Here is a 27352-nt window from a genome sequence, read left to right as displayed (position 1 = left end):
CATGTTTGAAACCCTGTCCCCAGTTGTGCAGATAATATTACTCTATTTTAAAACCACACGCTGTCCTCTCTATTGATACTAGAGTAAAAATAGAGAGCACTGCAGCAGCATGAAAAGGCTCAAGATGTAGAACAGACAGCAGCAGTCTATATTTAGAAGAGACATAATCACAAAAAGTGGCTCATGACATTTTTCCAACTCCCAAATGAATGCAGTTTGACTCCCCTTACGTTCATGCAGTATTTAGGTTTAAAGTGTAACGTGACTTGTGCCCACTCTCTGTAGCTGCAAGAAAATGGACTATAGCATTAAAAAAACAGTGGCTAAATCCTCACTGCCTTTCTCTCATGATTGTATTATGTGGAAATAGAGGAGAGTCACAATTATAAAGTGGCAGAATCCTATTGCTGTTGGCTCTACTCCAGCAGCTGAAGTTATGTTTTAAAACTGTTGTTGTTGTTGTTTCTCTGCACATGATGAAAACCTTTGAATTCGCTGCTTACTAGACAAACAGGTTTATGAATATATGCAAGATCTTTAGACAACACTGTTGGGAATTTTCCACTGAGAATTTTCCTCTGATACGGTGAGTGCTGTCCTCTGCAGAGGCCGATAGCCTCCAGGTGAAATTCCAGCACAGCTCGGCGGTGCCGATTGGTTGGACGATGTAGTGCCTGAAGCTTGACTGACAAGACATCGGTCTGAAGGACGTAGCTGTAAGTCCAGACTGAGGAGAAAGGCTGTTATTTGGTGAGCCTACTGTGAAATTCACAGAGAACTGGTTTCAAGTCAAAGGTGTCAGCAAATACAAAAATGTTAAAATAAAGTTACAAGGTAGTCCCATTAATGACATTTCAAAAAATGAATATTGATTTTTCTTCTTCTGTTAATTTTATGGCAGCATTACAGACTAAGCTATAAACTGTAATAATACAATGGAATTTGAAGAGGACATTTATTGGCATTGAACTCAAATGTTTTTTCTCCATTATGAGCAAAACTTTAACATGGTTAAAGTGACATAAATTACACCCACTTTCAGTTCAAAGGTTTGACGGATCAGGATCTGATTTCAAAATGGTAAATGAACTGTGCTTATATTGGCTTTTCTACTCTAGTTGACCTCTCAAAGCGCTTTTACACTGCAAGCCACATTCACGCATACAGCACAACTTAGTATACAATGTCAGAGACTACACAGTGCTTTTTATCTCCTTCACACACATACACACACCAATAGGTACGCAATGTGGGGTTCAGTGTAGCTTTCAATCGGCTGATGTGTGCTCTTCCTCCTCAGCTTCAGAAAAAATTATTTGGCCCTCACCAGCTCTTAAAATTCTCCAACCTAAGATAAGCAGTAACATGTGTCATATTACGCTGTCTCTGTTTATTGAACAAGTACAATAATCCAAAATGCGAGCAGTTTGTCAAACACTAGGTACACCCCATGATTCAATAGTCTGTAGAACCACATTCATCAGCAACTGAATAGTGGAGGACTTTTGTCCCACTCCTCTTTATATTTCTTCTGTTCATTGAGGTTTGTTAATCTGAGGTTGTATTTACTTCATTTCAAGGATACGGGGTAGACCAGTGAAAGTTTTATTGTGTCCTTCTACATAAAACCTTAAAACTGAGAGAGGGAGGGAAGGGGTACATTCTTTTATCCATGACCAATAACCAATATTTATCTTTTTCTTTTATTAAGCACTGGTATGATGGTGGATGCATAGATTTTTATGAGATTTAGATCATCCAAATTGCTGACTCAAACCTCAAACTATCAATAATGTGTTAATTGTCATGTGCCTGCTATAGTACCAGGTTCAGCATTCACAACACTGACAGCAGCCTGTTAAAATAATCACTTAGAATATATGTATTCTTATTCTAAATATGCAGTCATTGCAGTTAGGTATATATAGAGAGAACTAGTATAGGATGCAAGTTTTACATTTTTAAATCAAAAGGATGTTTCATACAGAGGTGCTATGTATGTCTATTTTGTGCTTTTGAAAACACCAAATGAGCAGTTCGCTGTAAAGATGCTAATCCAAGCCAGTTGTGGGGCTAATTGTTATTTGTTGCTTTAAATGAAAGACAGACTGTCTTGAGTTGAATTCCTGAATTTGCTATCAAATTGCAGTTTTAAGAGCATGAGGGACTTCACAATGACACCATGCAGTGCGCTCCAGCACCTGGATGGCTTACTCAAGGCCGTAAAATAGTTCAGTGTTGAACGCTCGATTTGTAAGGGGTGCATGGTTTCAGCGTCCACTTATGTAAACCAATCGAGACTCGATCTGCAGATGAGCACATGGTCCAATTCATATCTTTCCCTTCTCAAAAAACCTCCTCAAAACAAGCATCACATTGTTCTATTGCCCCTCTTCTCCTTTGTCTGGCATGTTTTTCATTTTATTTTTTATTTTATTATCAATGGAGATTGATTTAGATGCATGTTTAATCGGTATGCTCAGGCCGTGCATTTATGGTGGTCAAATTTGTGTCACACATCATCAGCACACGTGGCAATGCTAATGCGAGATGCTTGGTTGCTAGTGAGCAGGCCGCATTGCTGTCATTCGTATTGCTCTGAATATTTGGTGTTTATGAGTGTTAGGTTGACGTCTTTACTGCTAAGAAATTTAATGTTTGTTGTGCTCAGAAGCTCAATAATCTGTAAATATTGGCAAAAAGCAGCGCTCTAGTGGCAATTAGAATAACATGTTTTAATACTCTTTGCCAGTAAGTAAACAACTTGCGTTTGATTTCAGACAGCTCTATGATAAAAGTGCATAACTGTTCAAAATTCACTAAGCATACCACCAGAGATAGGACACAGATAACGTTTAGACTTAGATTACTTGTAGTTATTTTACTCTGTTTCCTACAGTGCACTGCAGTAGTCAATATTAAAATTTTGAATGTATTTCTGCAATAAACTTATTAGAGTCCATCGTTATGAAGCAGATTAATCAGTTATCTTATAATGACCGCTGTGTTTTACTGCAAGTCACATCACATTAACATTTAATCTGCTGATAAGTTCACAACGTACACTCAGCACAAACTCCTCATAGACTGTGTCCGCTGCCCCTGTCCAGGAATTGTTTCCATAGCAACCAATATGGCATTAAAAAAAAGAGGTTTACAGATGCGACCTGTCCAGGGTGTACCCCGCCTTTCGCCCGATGACTGCTGGGATAGGCTCCAGCCCACCCGCTACCCGACCGATGGATTGACGGTATAGAAAATGGATGGATGGATGGTTTACAGATGGAAGCTGGAGTCGACCAATTTTAACTGAGAAACAGTAGTTTAGCTCTTTTTGAAAACTGAGACATAACTCAGACTTGAAACTCCATCTTGAAACAGGTGTCAGGTGTTACAATTGTGGCACACGTCTGAATTTGTGTCTGAGCTTTCAGTGGTAACACAGAGACATGAGATGCTCTTGACAGCTGCATGTAACAGATAGACAAGGAGAGTCTGTCCTGTGCCCTTTACTGGTGGTAAAACCCTGCGCTGAGCGACACTGCAGTGAACCATGAACAATCAGAGCCAGAGATGGGGTTTTTTTGTTTTTGTTTTAAAGAAATCATTTTCAAGTTTTTTTCTCTGAAAATGCTGTTCAAACAGGCAACAATTCAGCAGAGAAGATTAGATCGGAGCCCACTGCGTGTCCCTATTTGTCTCCACAGTTCTGCTCGTGCACATTTAAGTGCTGCATACTTACAAGTGGGAAATGTAAACATGAAAACATTAGAAATACTGGATAAACTCGGGATCTCGATATGATACAGACAGAAAGAATTCAAATGATGAAAAAATCAGACAAACAAACAAAAGAAAGAAAGGAACAGTATTTTTTATTATTTCATTTTATGAGACAGGTTTTGCTGTAAATCTATGTCCATATGTCCAAAGCCGAATGTTTCCCAGCACTGCAAATGCACAGTTTATTCCATATTCTTTAAGATTATATCATCTTAAATGTTGCTCTTTTTCTGGGTCATTGTCACCCCGATTGTGTTTTTGTCCTTTTCAATTCAGTTGCACGTCTGTGAATACCTGGTTATTCTCCTGCTTTGCTGTAGTGGGTCAGAATCCATTTATAGTGCTGCACAATGTCAATTCATAACTTTGGATCAAGCTTTCTGTGTAAGGACTGAAAATAAACCTGCAAGAGAAATGACCTTTTGTTCCAGTTTACCATAGGGTAAAAGAAGATATCCATGTATTTTTAAACAAGTTTAGATTTTCTTTGGACAAACATCATAGAATAGCAGGTAATGCTGGCATTCTTTCATCAAAAGTCTAAACAGGAAACATCACAGCCCAGTATTGTTTGGACTTCCACTCATTCCTCAAACTCCAATTTTCCCAGTGTCTCCCGGCAGATGGGTTGGGCCTGTTTTCCACCATCCACTCGTTCCAAATCCTATAAATAGCATCTGTTTCAGAGTGCAGAACAATACAGTGCAGGCTTCACCATTCATACATTCTGGCACCATTCCGAGCCGTCTCCACCCTCTACCTGACTCATGTCCCTGTGCTTTTACAGTATGTAAACACAGTCGTAGAGCAGCAAAATATTACACAAGCCTGATCTGAATCTCACACAGCATAAATATAATTCTTACAATTATGAAAGAGGTGTGGCAATACAGTACACCATGTACAGCTTGACATGGTGGCTGTCCAAAGGTTGGCACAATGATTTTTAAACTGAAGTTCATGATGATCTATCCAACCACTGATTAAACAATTTCATTACTCATTCAACTACAACAGAGGCAAAATGCAGAAGCAGTGTCTAAAAAACTAAGTACACCCCATGATTCAATAGCTATCAGCTATCACTGTCTTAATGTATGACCCAATCTGTTGGAGAGGTGGTAAACAGAGGAGTTTGTGGTCGACACAAGAACTTCAAGATGCCCAGCTCCTGTAGCTGCAAAACAGGCCCAAATCAGCAAATCATAAATAATGGCACAGTGTAATATGTCATGTGTTTTTGTTGTTTATCTGGGGTGGTAATTACCTATTTTTAAGACCTTGTAAGGACAGGATGATCTTAGAATTGAAAGGAAGGGTGCTTCTTTTTTTTTTCTCTTCACGACTATCATCCACCAACACATGGACGGTTAAATGGTGATTTTTAGACAGAAATAGTCTAATTTAATCCAGAAGTCTTTGCATAAAAGAAGCTGTTTGTACTTGCTAGCTCACGTAGGAATTAGAAGTTGAACTATTAACTGTTTAATGTATCATTTAAACGTACTGTGAATAACCGTATGTTCAGAGGTACTGAGGTATCATAATGCACCCTCATGCTGGCACAGGGCACTGTCCATGCCTACCTGTTGAGTGCAACACAATGTGTAAATTACTGTTATCTTGGCCTGGGGTTTGTATTTGTTGAGTTTCTATCACAGAACATAGAATCTTCAGTACTGTACAGTCTGTGGTATCGTATGTTGTGCCTTCAAAGCTTTTATTGTGTTGCTTACCTGCTATTTTGCTTGATTCATGTTTAATGAATCACAAACCAGACTGATCCATCTCACCTGCATTTTACCAACAATGCAGCACATTCTTAAGAGTGTCTTTAAATCCCCACAAATGAAGAGTAGCTTTTATTCAAAAGCTGTGAGTAAAGGAATCACAGTAATAAAATGATAAGAATAGAAACTGCACACATACAGGGTGCTGTTGCAGCAGCTATGTTACAGGATCTTTAACACATTAGTCTTTGCTTCAGAAACTACTGCTGCATGGTAGACTTTCATTTCTCATAACCCTGATCGTCAATATTTACATACTTGTCCCAGTTCTGGCGCATCGCTACTCAGCTGGAAGTTACCACTTTATTACGGTTTGCTTGATTAAGGCAGCCAGTGGTAAACCTGTCAGCTTGACTCGCTACATTTTCCTTCTCCCTGCAGGCTGAATGTCAGAGGCAACGTGCAGAACTGAGGGGAAGATTTCTGTGTGGGAGTGTGCTGGTGAGGATCAAGGGAGAGTCTATGGTTCATTATCACTTTACTTTGGACACTTGCCAAAAGTTAGTCTGAATCATGGTCAACTATTAAATCTTGCTGTAGTCATTTATAGTTTTCCTAGTGCTTTCGCTCCTCTGTTCTCAGGAAGTGAGACAGAGTCACTTTCAGGTCTTCGGGGTTTGCTATGAGAGTAGAACTGTAAATACGTTTAAGATACTATTATGAAAATGATTGCGGCATGCACTCACTGGAGGAAAATGACTTAAAATATGTCCTTACACGTTTAAGAACTCCTTGAATGTTTCTATTCTTTGTTCATTCATAAGCCTTAAAACAAAATCTTTTTTCCAATTCTAGAGACAACAAAAGAGCCATAGTAGTTTCTGTCTGTCAGTACAGTGCTGGAAAAGCTGTTTTTCATAGTCAAATTGCATCTAAAGATGTCTCTTTTTTTCAGCCCTAATTTATTCCACCATAAGTTGAATAAAAGTAAAAATATGTGCTAAATGTCGTCTCCCAGTGTTTATGCCAGTAGACAGCTTTAGGAGGCTCTTTGTTCTCTTCAGGAAAGAATTCCTCACAGGCTCATTCCCTCAGACTTTACATGGCCTCTGCTGCTCAATACAGAGCTGTATATAACCTTTTGCAGCAGCGACACATTTGTTCGTTATCCTCTTTAGCCCCACCTAGTAATCATCACTTTTTGTGGTTGATTTACAGCATAACCACTGCAATACCTCATCCCAGACACGCTGACATGCTAATCCTATAATGAACGTTGGAAAGATGTTGTGCAAATATCAGAACTCCTGCTATATTTATAGCAAGGTAGTGCCAAAGACAAAGAGTGTCAAGAACATTCCAGTTGTTTCACTAAAGCCATGTGAAAAGCTGCCTGATACAACTGGTAAATTGGTTTGAGCAACTGTCTGTAGAAATATGAACATTGGCTTTCTTGCTAAAGTGAGATTAAAAGGATGATATCAAACACGTGTTTGAACAAAGAGGATACAAAGGTGGAGCTGTTAGCTTAGCTTAGCATAGAAATTGGAAACAGCATCTGTCTAACTGTGGCGAATTCTATCATCAGTGTCAACTATGGGTGACAGTGGGTGTTTTTATTTTATCTGATAAACAAACTAATATACATCTTATTTTTTAATTAAGCATATGAAGACCCAATAGAGAGGCATGTTTGAGTGACTAACTATAACTAGTCTGGAGGACAGGGTCTTTCACAGGTGAACTTTGTCATGTGTTGTTCAGAGAAAGTTTTGCTGCATTAAATATATTTAATATAAAATGAGTGGGAAGCAGTTACTCAGAATCATGCAGTTTTACACTTCTGTGGATTTCATATGAAAAATTTGAGTTTTTGCTTCTTTTTTTTTACAAAAAACTCCACCAACAAAAATGAAAAAGCTCTACACACAGATTTGTACCAACAAATCCATTTCCAAAAAAAAAGATTCAGATTTCCATTTATCTGACTACAGAACTGTTTCCCACTTTGCCTAAGTCTGTTTCAATTTAGTTTTGGCCCGGAGAAGATGGCTGTATCATCTTCTTCTTTGCATGATATAACTTTAACCTACATTTGTGGATGACACAGTGAACTGAGTTCACAGACAGTGATTTGTGGAAGTGTCCCATGCAGCCCTGCAGTTATTTCCATGACCAAATCATATTTGAGAGACTCTGCCTCTCTAAGGTTCTTTTTTTCATATCCCATCATGTATCTGACTTGTTGCCAATGAACTTAATCAATTCCAACATGTTCCTCCAGCTCTTTCTTCTTAGTACCACCTAGTTTCCACCCGTACCTTGCCCCAATCTCAATTTTTTTTAGACACCTCACTTCCAACATTTGATATGTTTATTACATGAATGAATTATGCGTTTATGAGATTTGCAAATAATTGGATTCTGTAATTATTTGCATTTCACACAGCGTCCCAAATTTTTTAGGAATTTGGCTTCGGACTATGTGCAACATCAGTCAGAGATTCGGAGATTTCACCTCAAAAATTGAGGTGAAAGTGTCTCAATATGTCAATATTTATTAAGTGAAGCAATCTATTTACTAGCTCATGTCAACACAAATAATTCCTAAACAAGAGCGACACCAAAGCACACACAGAGACACGTATAAACACACACTCGGGGCCCCACAGGACATCTGGAGTGTTGGTTTTTCCAAATGAAACTGAGCACAGTTGCGATGCTGCTGCACAGCGCCTCTAGAGCCTTGCATGTGCCACGGAGGAGGAGAGCTGCTCAGGGAAGTGGGAGTGCGCACACAGAGCAGTCGTTGTATGAGAAGGATCATGACAGTCCAGAGCTGCCGGAGTTAGAAAAAGCTGCTGAGCACAACCTTCACCTTCTGCGAAATCCCCCAAACCCGCCCGCGGAGGAAACATGCGTTTTGACAGAATTGTGCGCGCCGGTGGTTCACTTGTGCCTTCAGGGAGTTCACGTGTTCCTGCTCGTCGTCGACGGGGGGACAATGTTTAGACTCATACAGGAGACAGAACCCCGCGGAGTTTGGTTGTGCGTTTCGTAGCTTGTCAGATGAAAGACAGACAGTTTGGTGAATCAGGAGAAACCTCGCCAAGGAGCACCGCGAATGTAGCCATATCGGGGAAAGGCGAAACACTTTTCTTGCCCGTGTCTTCCTGCGGTTATCCCCCTGTGTGTTTCGGTTTCTCGCAGAGCTGTGAAGGGAACGAGGGAGGATGGAGGTGAAGAAGCACCGGGAGTCGGACCGGAGCGGCGGGGACATGCTGGAGGGAGATGGCCTCCGCAAAAACTCCTCATGCTTCTCAAATATCAAGATATTCTTGATATCGGAATGCGCTCTCATGCTGGCGCAGGGCACCGTCGGAGCATACCTGGTGAGTGCAACACAGCCAGAGCTCACACGGGACTCACTGTTACTGTTGACTGGGACTGCTGCATTCTGAGTGGGGTTAAGTGGGTCTGGGCTTTGCGTATGTGGTGCCTGCAGGTCTGCGAGAGGACACGGAAGCCTGCGTCATTCTTAGTAAAGTACAGCGTATAGGAGAGATCTTATGTTTGTTTGTTTGCAATTCTCTTTATTTGTCTTTAACGTGTCTTAACTCAAACCTTTCCATTTCTCTCCAAACCATGCAGTAACAGTAAAGGGCGGCTGTGAAGCTCTGGTTCACAATAATGACAGTAATCTTATTAGATTAGAGGGCGTAATTGGCTGATTTGACCCAACATGTCTTTCAAGGTCAAGAATCTCCCACTAATTCTTCCTGTTGCCTACTCCTTTGTTTCTGCTCACTCTTTCACTTTTACAGTCACCCGCACTAACACATCATTGTGAGGTCTTCTTGTAAAATGCGTTTTCATGATGCCATTGCAATGAAAATGTCTAAACAGGAATATGTGAAAGCATACACGCTCTATTCATATTGATTTTTGTGGAGCAAAACTCCCTAAAGTGCTCCATAATATTCCTCAAAGTATTTGGGATGAGCTTCAGAGCTCCAGTCAACCTCTGTGGACATTCAGTTTTGACATTAGCAATGTTTATTCTCCAGGAATGGCAGTGATTCCTGGGTTGCTTCCAATTAATAGACTAAACCCTAAATGCCATCGCCATATTTGGAGTGGAACATCTTATCTTCCTTGTAAGTAGACCTTCTGAGCATCCTGCAGCTTAGGGCGTCTACAGAGCACGGTGGTACCACTCTGAGTCACTGAAAAAAAAAGAGGATCCTCCTCTTTATTGTTTATTTCAGGCTCTGCAGCCATTTTTTTATGGCACATTAGTCTTGGACACCTGTTCAAACAGTGAGTGGACTATAAACCTGGAGCGGAAGGTGAGGTTTGGAGTCATTTAGTTAGATAAATATATGTGGCTTTTTGCTGCTCCCTCATTTGTCTGGGCAGCAGAGCTAATTTCCATTAAGTTTTCTTTACACAGACGGATCACCACGTACCTAGCTCAGTGGCAGTCTGACAAACTGGCAACCAGGTTATCTGTGACTGGGTGATAGCCCTTCCAGTAAGAGTGTTGGCTTGCAGCTGAGGGAAAAACTTGAATTATCATGGTTACCTTGCTTTCCGTGAGCTGTTTACTGTACAAGACAACTAGCAACATGCTCTGTGTTCCAATTAAGTCTTTGGGCTGCAACTGAACAGTGAAACACCCACAACAGAGTGCAGAAGTATATATGTTTCCTGTCTTTTTTTTTCGGGTTTTGTCAGCTCTTTGGAATTTATTAGGATGATTTGACTGTTGTTTAAATCAAAGGAGAGCGTCAGTGGCTCTGTGTGATTTACAATTTACATCGCAATGAAGAAGCACTTGTCTCTTGTTAATCTAATGGACAGTTCAGGAATGGAGACATCAGAAATCAGGTATTCCAGTAGCTATAGCCTGGCTGAAGCTGTATCTTTGGCTTCAGTTACAATACCAATTTTTACTGTTGCTATATGGACCGATATTATTATTTTCATTTATCCATTTAGTATATATAGTGATAGAATGAGGGATTTTTTGAAGAGGAAAATGAAAGGATCATTGTTGAATAACTTTACAGCCATGTATTTTACAAACAAGTTCTCAAACTCTTATGAAGACACATCTGGACTCTGTACTCCCGTCCGCTCAGCTATGACATGCACTCTGCCAAATCAGCTGTAGACAAAGCTGCGAGGAAAGTCTGAGTAACTTGGCTTTGAAAACTATGTCATGATTTCCAGTGATTTCCACATTACCCTCAAGCAGCTGTCTGATTCACATTCAGTAAGTAAATAATAAGAAAAAAAGAAACAGACCTTTTGAAATAAGAGAACAGTCATACCACCACAGATATCGTTGGGGTGATACTGGCCAGCCAATATATCAGTTGGCCTCTACCACAAAGGCTAAAGCTCTGCAATTCTCCATAGGTAAAAAAGGTAGATGTGAGACATTGCAAAGAGATTAAGCACGAAATATAATTTGAGAGGCCAGAGCCTGATTTAAAAGAAGTGTTTTTCTTTAGTTGAGCTTGGTAATTACTAAACTGATTTCTGTCAGTGGAATGATTGACGACTTATTCATTTCATTTAAAACCATCAATACAAACTGACCCAATATTTAGTTTTTTGGTTGATTTAAAAATCAGTAAACCAAAACTGTAATGTGTCTACAAACCTGTCAGACTGAGGTCGTACTGAATCAGCTGTGTGTTTGATGGGAAAGGAATCCAAAACTGCTCAATGTCATTTCAAAATCCAGCTATTAATAGTTATCCTCGATCCAAGCACAGAATTTTGTCGGATCGTATTTTTTGTGATTTTAGTCACTCAGCTAGAACCTTTTTTTTTTTTTTTTTTGCTGCTGTGTTCCCAAAGGGTTCAGTGTTTAGGTTCAGGTTAATGGAGACATAAATCAAAGCTGTAACACCCAGGTAATTTATTGTTGGTGTCGGCTTTGGGCCTTTTTGTGCAGAGGTGTAGCCATTAACAGAGTGCTTGACGTCAGGCGCCCTTCGGAAAGCGGTAAATGTTTATAAAACTAAAGTGTTAAGTGGTTTTGTTTGTGTGGGTCATCAGAATTGTGGTGTGTGACTAAAGCCATCTCTCCTAATTTGGTTTTCTGTGCTGCAGATGCATTAGCTTAAAGGAAATGAGTTTTCGCACTGCGCTTCTATCAATTAAATAAATTCTATGAATTGACTAAATAAAGGTAGATAATTAACTGTGTGCCTATGACTGATGTTTTAGCTGCTTTTAAATGGTAGAGCAGTTAAAGGGCTGTTAGCTAACCTTCAGTCAACCTTCACAAAGTTACACATCATAAAACAGAGTGGAAATTATTCTAAATAGCTGAAGCTGGAGTTATAAATGGCCGCTCAGACGTTACAAATAGCGCCATTTCAGCACTTCCCCGTCAATTCTAAACCTTAATGTACTGCACTGAATGTCAGCAGCGAGCAGCTATTTTTTTCTGTGTGCTGATATCATAATGCAGCCCCTGTCAGTTCGTCCTGAAAAATGTTTCTGGAGGCTGGGATTCCTTGTGACTGGCTGCCACTCAGCATGACAGTTTGTTTTGTTGCTGTGCAACAGATGAAACATTTCCACAGTCTTGAGTTGTATTCCAGGCTAAATGAGGCTGTGACCACTGACCAGTGTGCATTCCACTTAGTTTTTCCCCATATGATTAATGCTGGTTTGACTCCTCCTGGAAAGCTGCCTGTTTAAGTCTGAGATGAGGAGTTGATCATGTTGAATCCTCCCTTTCAGAGGGTTTGTCCCGCAGAAGCTTTAAGTTTCACACACACACACTCACACGCAATCACTCAAGCTTTCCATAATAGCACAGGATTTGATTGGCTTCTAAGTGGAATGACACGCTATGTGATCAGATGCCAGATGTGGGCGGAGCCGGCCAAACGTAAATACTGCCTGTCCAGTATTTCAACATTTGTGAAAAGGAACAGCCATCCAAGGGGCAAAAAAAAAAGTCATGACTCATTCCAGAGTTTTCCATTCACTGAACTTCCCTGAAACACTCCAGCACAAAGCGCTTCCAGCAGTCATCTTTCCGGCACTTTGATCTGAATTGAGGGAGTCACTGCAGTTGTGTTCAGAGCAGCTGCAGGGAAGAACTTGCTGTTACTTCACTCCTAAATGTCACAGAAGACAACTTATTTAGACACACGACGGAGCAAATACGCTGGACATTGTTTGTGTTTATGGACAATTTATGTCTAGTCCCCTGTTGTTCATTAAGTCTTGCATGTAATCACCTATTAGATGTGATTTTTGCATTTTTAAATCTTTGCTTAAATTGCTGGTATGATTTGCTGGTTATTTTACTTATATCGTTAGGCAGTTACACATTTTAAACTTTTCATGTCATTGCATGCGGGCCATAAGTTCCACATTTCATTTTCTCAGCCTAGTTTAGACACAATGGTCATATCTGTGTTTGAAAAAAAAAAAGACTTACAAATCCAAGTCAGCTGTGTTAAATTAGATGTTATTTAGAATTAGATGACAAACTGCTCCAACGGCAAAGCCAAGAGCTGGCTTCCTTACAGCAATGCGTGTTTATGGTGGTCGGATCCTTTGCTTTAGAGCCCAATCTCAACTCTTTCACGGAGGTACTTGGAACATGGAAAATTGTGGTGCCCTTTCAAGGCTAGTTCGTCCAAATTTATAAATAGTTTTTGTTTGTGTCACTGCGACTCACATCACACAGAGAGACTGTTCCCACATAACAAGCAAACATATTCTTGCCTCATTTTACAACAAATTAATCATGATTTGATAAAGTCTTAAAATAGAAAATAAAGTGATAAAGCATAGCCTACAAGTGTCTAACTGAAGATACTATCTAGCTGTCTGTAATCCTGAAAATGAATGTGGCTTGGCAGTTTTTAATTACTGACCTCTGAATAACTTCAGTTGAACTCTTATGCAAACAGAGCGGCCTTAACAACCTTTCTGCTGCATTTGCTTCAGCTCGAAGCCACTGGCAAGCTCTAAACGCGGTTGCTGGTGACAGCTGGTGAAAGAGAGGAGCTTGTGATGAGCGATGGTAAATGTTGCTTTGCCTGCCTAATCAGAAGAACAGAGGCCTGTGGGCAGGGAGGGGCCACAGTGTGGAACATCTGAATAGCTCGCTGTTCATGCTGCTGCTGCAGTGGAAAGACACACTTTGAAACATTGTGACAAGTCATGATGAAAACACTCATGATTTGACCAACAGTATTTATAAAGGAATTAAATAATTTCCATTTTTACTCATTATGGAGCCTTTTCAGTCTAATTTCGATGAAGATAGGCTTCCGTATTCTCGTTTTTATATTTCAATGTCACCTTCTGGTTCGATTCCACCCCGTGACCCTGCTTTGATTCCTTTGTCTCCTGTTGTTTTCAGGTGAGTGTGCTGACCACCCTGGAGCGGCGATTCAACCTCCAAAGTGCTGACGTCGGAGTGATAGCCAGCAGCTTTGAGATAGGCAACCTAGCGTTGATCCTGTTTGTCAGTTATTTTGGGGCCAAAGCGCATCGTCCCCGTCTGATCGGCTGCGGGGGCATCATCATGGCCCTCGGCGCTCTTCTTTCCGCTTTGCCCGAGTTCCTGACTAATCAGTACGAGATAGCAAAAATAAGGCGGACTGACGACGGTCGGGATGTTTGCAGCAACACCAGCAGCGGGGGAGAAAACAGGGAGGACTTTTTGTGTGCCAACAAGGCCAACACCAACATGATGTACCTGCTGCTGATCGGAGCTCAGGTCCTACTGGGCATTGGAGCCACACCGGTGCAGCCCCTGGGCGTTTCCTATATTGATGATCATGTGAAGAAAAAAGACTCCTCACTCTATATAGGTAAGACATATTTAAAGCTGTTAATGATAAAAAGGCACATGCCACTCAATCTAATCAAGGACCAATTATCACCCTGGAAATTAAAGATCTATTTGCTGCATCACTGATTTCCCAAGGCAAGTAAAACTGGGAAAAGATGAACATGTGCCATCAGGTCCAATGTTTGTACAGTTTTAGTCAGCTGACAATGCATGATGTGTGCTTTCCTTTGTTGTGAGCGCATGCCTGTTCACAGCACTGCTAAGTGAGCACATCTTGGAGCTTTTAATCTCTATTACAGTGGTTTTGGTGGTAAAGAGCCGCCCAGATATGGGTGTCGGCTGTGCTTGGTGCTCTTTCATTTGCAAGACACTGCTGATGTGGCTCTCCAGTGTGCCTTTAAAGTGTGTGCTGTGCAAAATTCTGAATGCACAATTGCTTTTAAGGGATACACATTTGCTGTGAATGTATGTTTTTGGTACACAGAAGGCAACTTTAATACTTTGCCTGGTGTGTGAAGGTAACAAAATCCTCCTACCTTGCGCTCTCTACAAAGTCGGTCTCCTTTTTGTGCAGTAATCACAGCCACAAATCCATATAATATCATGTTTCCTTGTTTTGACTGTGCCTGTAATTTGCTGCCCAGACAGCCACACCAAGCTTTGATGGAGTGGATGAGATGTGTCTGCATAGTATGTGATGTTTGTTATCAGTGTGGAGCAGAGACAATGAGAGCCTGGCTGTAGGATGAGTTCAGGCTGGCACACACCCTTCCTGACACATTCACACAGCAACACGTTGTGTGGCTGCCTGTTGTCACTCACACACAGATGTGACCCGTGAACAAAGGCCACAGTGTGCTCTGTAATCTCAGGCCCAAAGCTGATTTTCTCAATTGCCAGTCATTGTGTTTATTTGTCCTACAGATTGAGGTGTTTCTAGGGAGAGGGCCTCATGCTCTGTTTGAAACAGCAAAGATCCTGACAAAGAACAACAGAAGACTTTGACATTCTCGCACCACTGTGTTGTGGCTTGGTAACAGGTTATAGTTGGAAGTAGTGTGTTAGAGATTGAAGTTTGGCAGGCGTACGTGGGGAGAGATTTGGTTCTGTGCTCCTCTGATAAGCTGCTAGGAGAACTGGAGGAAAACAAGCGGTGAGCAGCGAGGAACAATGTGGTATTGAGTCGCGCTCAGCTGATCGTCCTAATCCTCCTGCTGCTGGCATGTCATGTGCCCTTGCCTGCATGAATGGTGCAGATTGTCTGGAAATTCTGAGAGATTTTCTTTCATATGCTGTTGATGTACAGTATTTTGATTATTCATCAGCTTACTTCAGCATTAACGTTGTTGCAGCGTTGACCGCAGTTTGTGTTTTTAAGCACACTGTTGACGTTGCCAAATATCTGCATTTTTCCTGCATGTTTCGAGGAGGTTCTTTTGGCTTCGTCTTTGGCTTCAGTCACATATTTCATGCAAAACTTTCTCTGCGACATCTGGAAGTGTGCATGAAGTTGCTGGGAAGCACACAGTATTCTTCACCACGGAGCGTCAGTGGAGATCCTTTTAAGTATCATTTAATTCACTTTATTCAGTGACATAAAGCTGTAGTTTCAGAACAGTTTCAGAAGTAAGTTAAGTTTTTTTTTTTTTTTTTTTTCCTCTCAGCACAGGTGCCGACTGCCCCTGTTGTGTAAGCAATGTTTTCACCCGGTGATGACTTATTCCTGAAATAAGAGTCTGAGCTGAATGGCCAGGTGAAAAGTGGAAGCCTGTCTCTGTAAGATTATGGTGGTGGTGCAGAGAGAGAGCAGAGCAGAGAGGCCTGGAGAAGAGCCATAATTACAGACTGAGGCAGGAATGCCAACCAGCCAGCCATTAGGTTGGTCTGAGTGGGCCGGGACGCGCATGCATACCACACAGGCCTGTGAAAAACAACCTCCTCCAGAGGCTCAGACTGTCTGCTTCTTCTTGTGTGTGCTGCAGCAGGTCTCGCTGCCATTTTGACACGTGTAAAACACACCCAAGTGAAGTCCGCTGTGACTCCTTGGAGAACTGTCTCGGGTTGAGATATGATCACCATCGCTGTTTAGGTCTTTTTTGGAACCCGTGTTGTTAAGTGTTGCGTATTTCTCTTAAAACAAAGAACTTCAGTGGCCTTCACCACTGCACCGCCTGTATTTTATGGAATGATGCTGTTTGGGATTGTTTCCCAACTAGATGAGGGCACTCGTTGCTGGCCAAAGGAAATAAATATAATTGGACAGATTGCATCAACAGGATCTCCATTCCCTCTGCTCTATGACCTTTCACTATGCACTGCTAATTCTGGCTCTTCCCACAGGACCCCCACTGCATAAATATACAGTGCAGGACACACATATGAGGGTTTAAAGCTCATGTTGTGTATCATAGAACCAAAACGTCAACCAGCTGTCACTTTAGATTTTAGAAGCTTTTAAACAGCCCAGGATTCCCTCATTAATCTGTAATGTGAAGTATGTAGTGCCTACAGGACAGGGCATGTAGGGGTAGACTGAAAGTATGACGTTAATTTATTAATCAAGGTTATGACTTGTTACGTAAAACCCTACAATATTTTACACGTGTTTTCTTCTTTTTGCCTATAGATATAGCATATATCTGTTAGGCAAAGTAAGTTAAACTGAGTTAACTGAACTATGTAACTACTGATGAGAATTTGCTTTTCAAAGCAGTTCCGATTGTCCATGTTTAAGGTACACAGAATGTAGCATGACGAGAACTTTAGATGGATGGGGAGACTGGATAATTCCCCTCTGAGCTTGGTCTATGATGTAACTTTATGCTGCATATCTGAACTGATTAATGGATGAGATATTTTCAGACCTGGATGGCCCCAAACAAAGTGACACGGTTGTGTGATGTCGGTTTTTGAACTGGTCGTGACTTTGGCCTCAAAGGTTTTTATTTATTTATTATTTCTTCCCCTTAAACTTCCAATTGCTTTTTGTTCTTTTGCAAAGTAAATCTTAAATACTGTATTTGTTAGATTGGTCACATGTTCTCACATGTTTGACATTACAGGAGAAGTTATGTTCAGAGTAAAGACTTTATCTAAACAAGAGGAATTGGTTGTAAAAATAAGCGAAGCTATGCTTGCTTGCGTTTTGTGGGGAAAAGCCACTCTGTGTTGAAAGGGCTCCGCCACAATTTTCCAGCATACCAGCAGGAATGTGAGACCACGCTAAAGTTACCTCCCTGTGCTGAAGCGGTGGTCAGTTCCTGATAGGAGATCGAGGAGGATGATACCCCCCCAAAAAAACCCATCTAGATGTTCTTTAGAATGATGATAATTGTGATGGTGTTATATAATTTAATATGAGGTATTTACATTCTGCCTGGTCTCAGCATCCATTTGCTTCTCTCCTACTCACTGTGCTCTCATATATTCTGCATCTAAATTCAGCTGAGTTCCCATTAAAGCTACTCTGATTCACACTTTGTCTTCTGGTTTTTGGATGTTGAGTGACAGTCTGAAATATTACCTGAAATGCTGGCAAGTAACAATGTGTGTCAACTAGAAGTCATTGATAGACTGTGCATAAAGTTCACTGCACCTGCTTCATTGTAAATATTCAACCTTGTAAACTATTCAAACCTATTCAAACTCTTTTTTGCGGTAACATAGACGCCGAACTACGGCCTTATTTGCATCAAAACAAGCCTTTCGCCGAACTGGGGAAAAAACATTGCTCTCCATGTGCATGTGGCCGTGAAATGAGTGTGCAGGTACCATTTAAAGGTCGCAACAGTGTGTAAGATGACGCTTGATATACTTGATTGATTTTTCACTTGGATTTTATGTGTACAAATGAGCACTGAGGCTTGTGGGAGAAGGATGAGGTAAAGTTCTGTAACCTGGGGCACTTTAATTGTGTAGTTGTTAAACAGTCCACATACTGATATCAACTAACAGCATTTCATGGCAGTGAAGATATATGACTGCATTGCTGCCTCCCACAGAGCAGACGCACGGGGAGGTGTATGAGGTGGAAAAGTAAGATCTTGTGCTGATTGGCAGTTACTCGCGGCTCATCTATATCAAGTAACAGTTTGTCCAAAGAGCTGTAAGCTATGTTTCTTGATAAATTCCCAGCTCTCCAGTTATCCTGCCCTGACATGCAAAATCTGCAACCTGTAAAGATTGAATACAGCCTCTGAGTTGCACTACAGGTGTACAGTGAACACTTATATATATATTGTAAATGTTTTTCAAACTAAGGTTTTTGCCATTTTTTTACTTCATAACACTAAAAGAAAAATGGACATTTTTGGAATGTACCCCTAATTCATGCATTTCAAGTCACAAAAATGACTGAGAAATCCTGGAGGGGCTGATCAGTATGAACTTTGTCACATTCCACATCTTGTTGATATACTCAAATATGAGTTGAACTTGTGCCATAGCACACTAACCCGTTGAACCCACTTTACACAATCATATCCATTTAAGAAACATCCACATCAGGAACAGTTACTATAATGATACAACTATAAAAAGGTGGCCGTCAGTGTTGTCCCAAATCAAGCGGATAGCAGAGTCCATATGACAACTATGATGACAATGATAGTGGCAAATGATACGATAGGGCGTCACTTTCACTTTCAATCTCAGCCATATAATCGCTGATTGAATCACTACTCTAGGATGCTGAAAGAAGGACAGTGCAAAGGTTGTGCTTCTCACCGTTCGCTTATTGTCATTTATCTTCTTTATAGTAGCAGCAGATAAAAGCCAACCTGCTTTAATGTTGCTTTGTTTTTTTCATTTTTTCTCACCACCTCCTTTAAGTGTGTAAATTGATCACATAGGAAACACTTTTCCCCTGAAATCATCCGCTTTTATGCGTGACCGGACATCGAACTCTAAATGAATTACGATTTTAGGCCAAATACAAAAGAAAAGCGTCAAATTACCTGTGACACTGCCAAGCAGCCCGCGGCGCTGATGGAGTCACTGAAGTTTGCTCTTTCCCGATGTCATCAAACTGATGGTGACACATGCGAAAGTATGAATAAGATTTATTCTCAAGTCAAGATGGCTTTTGGAACAGAGTGGCCTATGGTGCTTGTAGAATTGTGTGAATTTCTCTCTGCCTTTCTCAGTGCAAGGTACTGCAGTACAGCTTTTAATCAAAATCCATTTTGGGGCATTGGCACAGCTGAGAGGCACAGTCTGTCCTCGGTGTCACTGTTTACAGAACGTTACATCTCGGCGCTGTGAACGCTCACATCGTCATTGTTTCTGTTATCGTTGTGGTTAATGTTCTTGGCATGGATGTCTCCTTACTCTCATACATGCCAAGCCAAAGTCCAGCTTTAACCCTCTGGTGACGTCAATGGAAAACTCAACAGATCCTTCGTGGAGTCGGAAGACTTTCAGACTCTCAGAACAGTCACATAGTTTTTGTGACATTTTAAGCAGGAATTGCAGTCACTCAAAGAGCAAAGATATCTGCAAGCTAGAAAAAAACCTTGTTCTGTTTATGTTTCTAAAGGTTCCGCTGCTTTTCTTCAAAACCACCTCTAACAATCCAGCTGTAATCGTCTTAAATTGTACATGAGCGTTTCTGATGACAACTCATCTCTTCTCTCTGATGAATGCGTATTAACATTCCGTATTACAAACACTGTCGTATGATATTTTACAGCGAACAATGATGACTAGTTCTGATTAGAGCTCACTCTCCAGTGACAGACAGCAGCCGCAGTAGCACAACATCAAAGTATGAGACAGCTCCCAGATTTATACTGATTGACTGTAGCAGACATGTGTGACATGTCTGTGACCACAGATGTCCTTTTTTTTTTTTTACATCACGGTCAGAGCTCAAACCTCCACCATAGAGGGTTTAAGGAGAAATTTATTCTATAGCCCTTTATTTTGCTGCCAATTACAGTTTTGTATTTTATCTTCAGACTTGAGCTCTCACAGTAACTACAGTTAGTGATTTTTCTTCTTCTTTATTTTTTTCAAACCTGAATCTCCCCGAAATTCTCTACGTTATTACATTTAATCATTTTATGTAGTCTTTAGCTGTGCAGGGATAAATTTAGCCTCAGGTTTGTTGGAAAAAACGATCACAGCTATTACAATGACTGAGGTCTCGGAGGCATCCTCGAGAGTCTTGCTGACATTCCTGCTAAAATGTTCTGACTCCAAACGGTTGCAGCAGTAGGGCGTTTATATAAGCTACTTAAACTCAGAGCATGTTAATGTCATCTTGAAGGATTAGATTCTAAATGGGGTTTTCCGTCCCCGCCATAAGCTCTGTGCTGTGTTTGCCTAGCAACACTAGTTTGGTTTTATCTCGAGATGATAAATGGCATTGCAGGAAATGCTCATCAAACACCCGCTGCTTCTCTGCATCAGTGTAATGAGCTGTGTGGGCTTGCCTTTCCAACATGGTGACAGGACGCCACAGTCTGCTGTTCTGTAAGCTGAGTGACCCAGAGGCGTTTGCATGGAGCTGCACGCCCAAATGCAGTGGCCAGCCACCCTCTGCTCAGTTACATTCAGCCCAGACTTCGAGGGTGGAGAGGGCAGTGAATGTGAGATTATCTCATGCTCAACTGGTCAACAACTTGCCATCTGAGAGCTAATCGGTAATTATCCCCAAATAGTCTGAGTATCACATCATCCCAGAAGAGTAAAAAAAAAGAAATGATAAAAAGCTGAGCAGTGAGAGACTTGCACTTTCACAGTCATCTCATTTTGTGAATGGGAAGTCATTGTGATTGATTCACAACTTGCACCAAATGGGGAGGCTCATTAAATGTAAGCAGAGGAAACATTTGACGTGAGAGCTGTCCTTCCTAGAATCTAATTAGTTCTTAGTTCTTTGCAGCAAGGAAGCAAAACATGCTGAGCAAATTTTCCACTTTTATGGTTTTTGATTTTGCTGGAACTAAAGTATGTAGTCGGCAGGAGCTGATGGCTTGAGTTGTGTGTTTTATGCAGATCTGCTATTGTACAGGGTGGCTTTGCAAAATGATCGAATCGCGTTCATTTAAAATCAGATCGGTGTGGACTTGCCACATGGGTGATTTCTGCTGTGTGTCACAGTAGAGTAGTGTGAGATGGTCTTGTCATCTGAAGTGAATCACTTCCTTTGTCAATCTGTTGTTTTTGTGGGATGGTGTTCCAGTGACATTGTAATTATGCAAGCACATGTTTTGCTGCAGTGGGCCCAACCATCCCTATTGTTCTGTACGTGTGGCCTGATAGATGGCATGTAAACATGCATTTTGTGCAAGATAAACATAGCGTTTGTGATGTCACCAGGTGGTTTGTTGACTTCAGTTCTGAAACTTCCATTACACGCTCTGCATTATGGCCATCAAGAGCTTGTTTTTTTTTAAACCCTCCATGATGAACATGGTCAGAATCTGACTTAGAACATAGCAGACCATGTGAACATTCGGTGGTTAGTGAGCAACTAGGTAGCTCACTAACCACTAACATTAGACAGGTGCTGCGCTAATTTTGATCTTACTGCTGATAATGTGTGTGCCAGGCACAATACCACAGCTACCTTTACATATGTACAGTTTACATCTGCACAAAGTGATGTCCTTGTTAACTTGTTGCTGTTTCTTGTTGCTGATTCACACAAACCAAACAGAAGCGGCTCAGCTCTGCTTCACTGGTCAGATGGGTAATAGCCACAACATAATCTGCATCCACAACATTAACAAGGTTTTACCAGAAGAAAAGCTGGAAGTTCTGAATCAGATTTCAGCCCTTTACAGCCCTAAATCTCCAAGGAGAAAAGGGACACCATTATTTTCTTTTGTTTGGGCTATTTCTTTGTCATTTTGTGCTTTTACTGCTGAATGCAGTTTCTTTGTTGGAAGGGGTGGTGGTAAAGGTAATGTTTACTTGCCACAAGCTTTTTGCGATGGTTGCAATTACAGGGCAGCATCGGCATCTGCTTCCTCTTCTTCTTTTGGCTCCAGGGAAAATAAGAGGCTGTGGTAACTCACGTCCCATCTAGTGTTAGAAAGTGGTATTCTGGTAAAATCTGACCGTCCAAAAAGTTCTGCAGTTGCACATCTTGGCTGGAGAGTACATGCGTTTTTCTATATCGTGTCAGAGTTATTGCCTTTTTCAGATCTTTTTTCTATGTTTGACACGTTTTTATTTTCTCCAAAGAGCAACTTTAATGTCCATCTTGTACTGTGTAGGTTCATCTTTTATTTGGAGGGAGACAGCTGAACACATGCCAGTCTATGTTCGTCTTGACTGTTCTGTGGGGCAGCGATACAGTATATCAAAATGTGCTTTTCTTTGTTTTAATAAGCACTGTATTTTTCCCAGAGAGCTTGCCTTGTAATTTTGGACAGTACAATTTTGTAATTTGTCATTTTCATGCTAATTGTTTTTGTATGTTACCATAACTTCTCAGAAATGCATCATTCATCTCCCACTCAGCTACAGTTCGAGCCTGTGCACCTGCAGAGCAACTGTGTCACTCTTTTACATGAGCCCCAATTTTTTTCAAACTCCTGTTTGAATGTAGCCGTTTGCCAAGTGACATGAAAAAAATGGACAATTTGACAAAAAGAAATTAGACACAAGATGCTACAATACAGTAACTCAGCTGCTGCGTTGGACTTACTAGACCGACCTTTCTAGTTTGATGGATCTTTGAACCCTCAGTTGGACCATGAACAGTCTGAGAGAGGCCAGTAAATAGGTCAGACCTCTGTGTGATATGGGTCATCACTGACTGAACGAATTGAATCGAATTGGCATCTGCAACAGTGGAGATGAGGCTCAATAGCCTGAAAGGTGCAACATGTGGTGTCCTGCTTCAATCCTGGCTGGTATTTTGGCCCGAACATGTTTGTGACACCTTTTCCTCCTCATCATGAATCCGTGTAGCTTTTGTAAACCTCACCATGCAGCCAGACAGTCTTCTTGAGGCAATCTGGGTCAGGCTCTGTAACTGCTGATTAAAAAGGGGATTTTTTTTTTTTTGTCATCTGTGGCGGGAGGAGCACGGGGATGAGAGGTGGGAGGAGACGGATAATAAACACAGCAGCATCAGCAAGCCGTTGCCACAGAAACGGATTGTTGTTAGGTTGTTCCTTCCTCTGTTTGTGCTGTTGATGATGCATCTGCCCCAGTAGTTTTCAGATGTTCACTGATTACTTGGTTTAAAACACAAATCGCACAAGGAGATCTCTGACAGTCAGCTACCACCATGAACTCTCCAACACACTCTGAACTGCTCATTTAAAAGTGTAGCAGCTATGCTGAGGAGATGCAGATTGAAGCAGCACTCTTGTATTTACCACAAATCCCAAACCGCAGTAATTGAATGGTGTGTAAGAGGTTGCTCTGTGGGCCCCGAGGATTACTCAAAGCGTGTTCAGAGCTTAATCCCCATATCAGTGAGTGTGAAGTGTAACAGTGCCTAATTAAATGGACTCTGATCAATAGGTGGATGGCAATTATAAATAAGTAAGTCTACTTTTATTCTCTCACTGGTCAAATAACAGAGTGAGTGTTTTCCCTCTCCACACCTGCCACATCGTTCTTTATGTGTCGGGTAAAAGGTTTTCCCTCCACACTGCAGTTTACTCTGATTTACGCTCATGCAGAAACGTCAAGTTGTGAATTAAACTTTAATTCAGGCTTGTTTTTTTTTTGTTTTGTTTTATGAATTGAGTCATGGCTTTTGGGTGATGGCCCTGTGGGGCCAGACAATATATCAAGAAAATAATTTCTTGCTTTTAACAGGAATTCTATTATAATAGCTGTATCCTGTTGCCATATTCACTCCAGTGTTAGATTGCAAAATGTATTGATGCATTACTGGTGTCTCACATTTGCAGTTTTTCTTTTTAAAACAAATTTGAATTGAATGTCAAAGGATTACTGGCACTTTACTGGTGACTTTTTTTGAGTAAGTTTTGAGCCAAGAATTTTGGTGATACTTAACCTTATTTTGCATTTTACCGAGAAAATGTTGCATCAAGAAAATAATCGAGAAATGAATTGATAACAGAAAGAGTTAGTTGAAGCCCAAGTAAAATTCTTCGTGGTGAATACATTTTTTTTTCTTTTGTCTAATTCTCCATAAAACATTGAAATGTTGCCTGTATAACGTCAAAATCAGCTAAACTCTGAGTAAAACTTTCAGTTTCAAAACAGTCTGGTCGCAGCAAGGTTTTTTCTTTTAGCAATTTGTATTTTCTTAAACTCAGTCACTGCGGATCTTTACTTTTCCTTGTTAAAGCTACTAGCTGCAGTACCGTAAATTTGACTGTTGCTCCATACTTGTTGATGGAAATCCCAAGTCAGGGCAAATTGAATACTTGTTCATTAGATTTGTTATTCTGTCCATGTTCTGATATATATTCTGAAATCAGTTATCACCCCACCCCCCCTGAATGTTTTCTCCCAACACCTCCCTCACCCCGTCTTCAACGTTGATTCCTCTTCATATTTTCCTCCTCAGGATGTCACACAGTTTGTGCTCCATTTTCATCGGTGCCAGACATGATGTAATACAATCAGTTGTGTATTATGTGCCCACTTTTCCTGTGCTCCTGGAGAAAACTGAAAACAGGCTCCTGGCATCTCTACCCTGATGATTAGGCCAAACCACCTGCAGAAGAAGCTATTACCAGCTGCTGTCAAGCAGTCCCAAACCTCTCCCTGCTCCTCGTCCTCAATGGAACAGCTGCAGCTCTCCAGCAGAGAGCATATCTGTACTGATCTTTTGCCCTTGGCTTTCATCCTACCAGACCCGCTGCTCAACAAGGAAGGCTGTGTGCAGCCTCGCCTCAGCTCCGACATCTGAAGCTGATCACAAACAGTTCACTGTGTGGCAGGGCCTAGCTCTGCTACATTAACTCCCACACACCATCTATCTATCGTGTTCTCCCTCTGTTTTTTTGTGTGTCTCCTCCTCTCCTGACCTGGCGATCACAGAGTTGGATGTCTGACCAAGACCTCTGATCTGCCAACATCACATCAGTACCCTGTTTGGAAACATGCCTGTTTGCATAATCGTATGGCACAGAAAGGCTATCATTATGATTATTACAGTAAGCGATGCTTGCATACTAATATTATTCGAAGCATTGCAGTGAAAAGACCCAGCAGCAGTTATTTGCAGTAGCAGTGAACTGAAATCAGTGATCATCTGAACTGACTTACACAGTTTAATGTCTCGTTACACACAATGATGGTTGCTATAGTAATTAGAATTGTGAGTTTGAATCCATGAAAGGAAAGCAAATTAACTTCAGTCAGCGCTGTGTAGTCTGGTACCATTTAGGTTGATGAGAGCTCTTCCTGCTCCCTGGAACTGATGACACAAGGCTAATAGGACTCAGAGATTAGGTTATTGCATGTCAGGTTGAAGTAACTGAATGCATTAACCTGCAAGATGGAAGAAGAAAACGATCACAAGCAGACTGCTCATGCTTGCAAGCTTTGCGTTTTGTCGTGACTCTCTGAAATAAAAGCTCCACATGGGCCATTACATGTAATGCCAAGAACATGGCTGATGAATATATGCTTGTTACCTAAGAACATTTTCAATGTCGTTTTTCGACTTGGAATTATACAAATGTTCTCTACAACTACACAAAATATTTTTATTTTTTTCTTCAATTGGAAACAGGTGTGTAAAGAAAGACTACAGAGGAAATGAAAAGTTGCTTCCTTACCGAATGGAAAAGGACATTCTTGGAAGTTCTTCTCATAAACAAACCCCCCTTTTTTTAAGATTAGACAGGACAGCAAAAATGGGCAAAGAGTGGCGGATGGCCTGCAGTAAAGGGACAAGCCTGGACTCAAACTGGTCCTGCTGCGACGAGGACCTTTAGCCTCAGTACAAACTGCGTTCATTGTACAATAACAGGGTAATAATTACAAAATGGATAACTGTGAATTTTTTTTTTCATCTTCATGATAGTGATTCGTAAATCAGTCATTACATGTGCTTTACAGTACAAGTACAAGAGTATGAATACAAGAGTAGATAAAAATTACGTATCAATTCTCCTTAAACTGCATTTGATCTCAATTTTCTATGACACATGTTGATTAGGAACCTCGTCCAACCAAGCAGTATTTCAGTAAGGGTGAATTTTATGCTACCAGATTGGTTAAAAAAAACATCAACATGTGTGTGGATTTCCATCGAGGATACATGTGGACGCCTGTAGTAGAAGTACTGAACTCTTCACAAAGTGCAAGAGACAGAAAGGTTTGACCTGAGCATCCTCATCTTGTCATTTTAGACGAATTACAACACGTTCTTTTTAAAACACTAAAATCACTTTTTAATTTCCCTCACATCCCATTTGACCTTAACTGAACATGTATTTTCAGCATTCATCTTTACAGCGATGCACACAGGGATATGAAGATGCTGAAACAGTGTGCTCCTCCCACAAAATAATAATAAAAAAAGAAAAGGCCTCACTCTGTATTATATAATATATGATGGCCAAATCTGGATTTTTTTTAGATTATAAAAGCATTTATATCTATGACAGGCCTTTACTTTTACTATTCTGTCTTGTGTCTCTCTCTGGGTAAAACCTTCATCTGTTTCCATCCTGCCGTAGAGTGTTTTACTTAAGGGATTTTTTCTCTGCATTGTCACCTGAAGGATTGTGGCCACTCAGCTTTTCCAGACATTGAATTATAAAATAGGACAGAGATTTATTTATTTATTCCTTTTTTTTCCCCCCACCTCTGAAATGTTACAGCTGGAATAGATATAATAGAACAATATAAACAGTGTGCCTGGAAGTGAAGATTGTTTTTGTTGTCAGTAGGAGTTTTCCAGTCTGTTTGACCACTATCTGATCAGCAGCAGCTTTAAAGCCATCTACTTGATACTGTGTAAGTCCCCTTCATGCATCCAAATCAGTTCTGTGTTTGTGGGGTGTGAAAATGGACTCTGTGAGAGTCCTGTGCTGTCTGTCAG

General features: G+C 40.9%; 1 protein-coding gene across 1 annotated transcript in view; it reads left to right on the top strand.

Moving 5' to 3' along the window:
* Window positions 1–8268: 8268 nt before the first annotated feature.
* slco3a1a (solute carrier organic anion transporter family member 3A1a) overlaps window positions 8269–27352 on the top strand; it is a 33077-nt gene continuing 13993 nt past the window's right edge. The window contains exons 1-2 of the mRNA XM_072385803.1: window positions 8269–8905; window positions 13921–14374. Of these exons, the coding sequence (XP_072241904.1) occupies window positions 8747–8905; window positions 13921–14374 (613 nt within the window). The 5' untranslated portion in view covers window positions 8269–8746. The remainder of the gene's footprint in view (window positions 8906–13920; window positions 14375–27352) is intronic.

The sequence above is a fragment of the Leuresthes tenuis genome, unplaced genomic scaffold (genome assembly GCF_036924035.1).
Source record: "Leuresthes tenuis unplaced genomic scaffold, fLeuTen1.0.hap1 SCAF_5, whole genome shotgun sequence".
In the NCBI taxonomy this organism is placed as follows: domain Eukaryota; kingdom Metazoa; phylum Chordata; class Actinopteri; order Atheriniformes; family Atherinopsidae; genus Leuresthes; species Leuresthes tenuis.
This window is presented reverse-complemented; position numbering and strand designations above follow the sequence as displayed.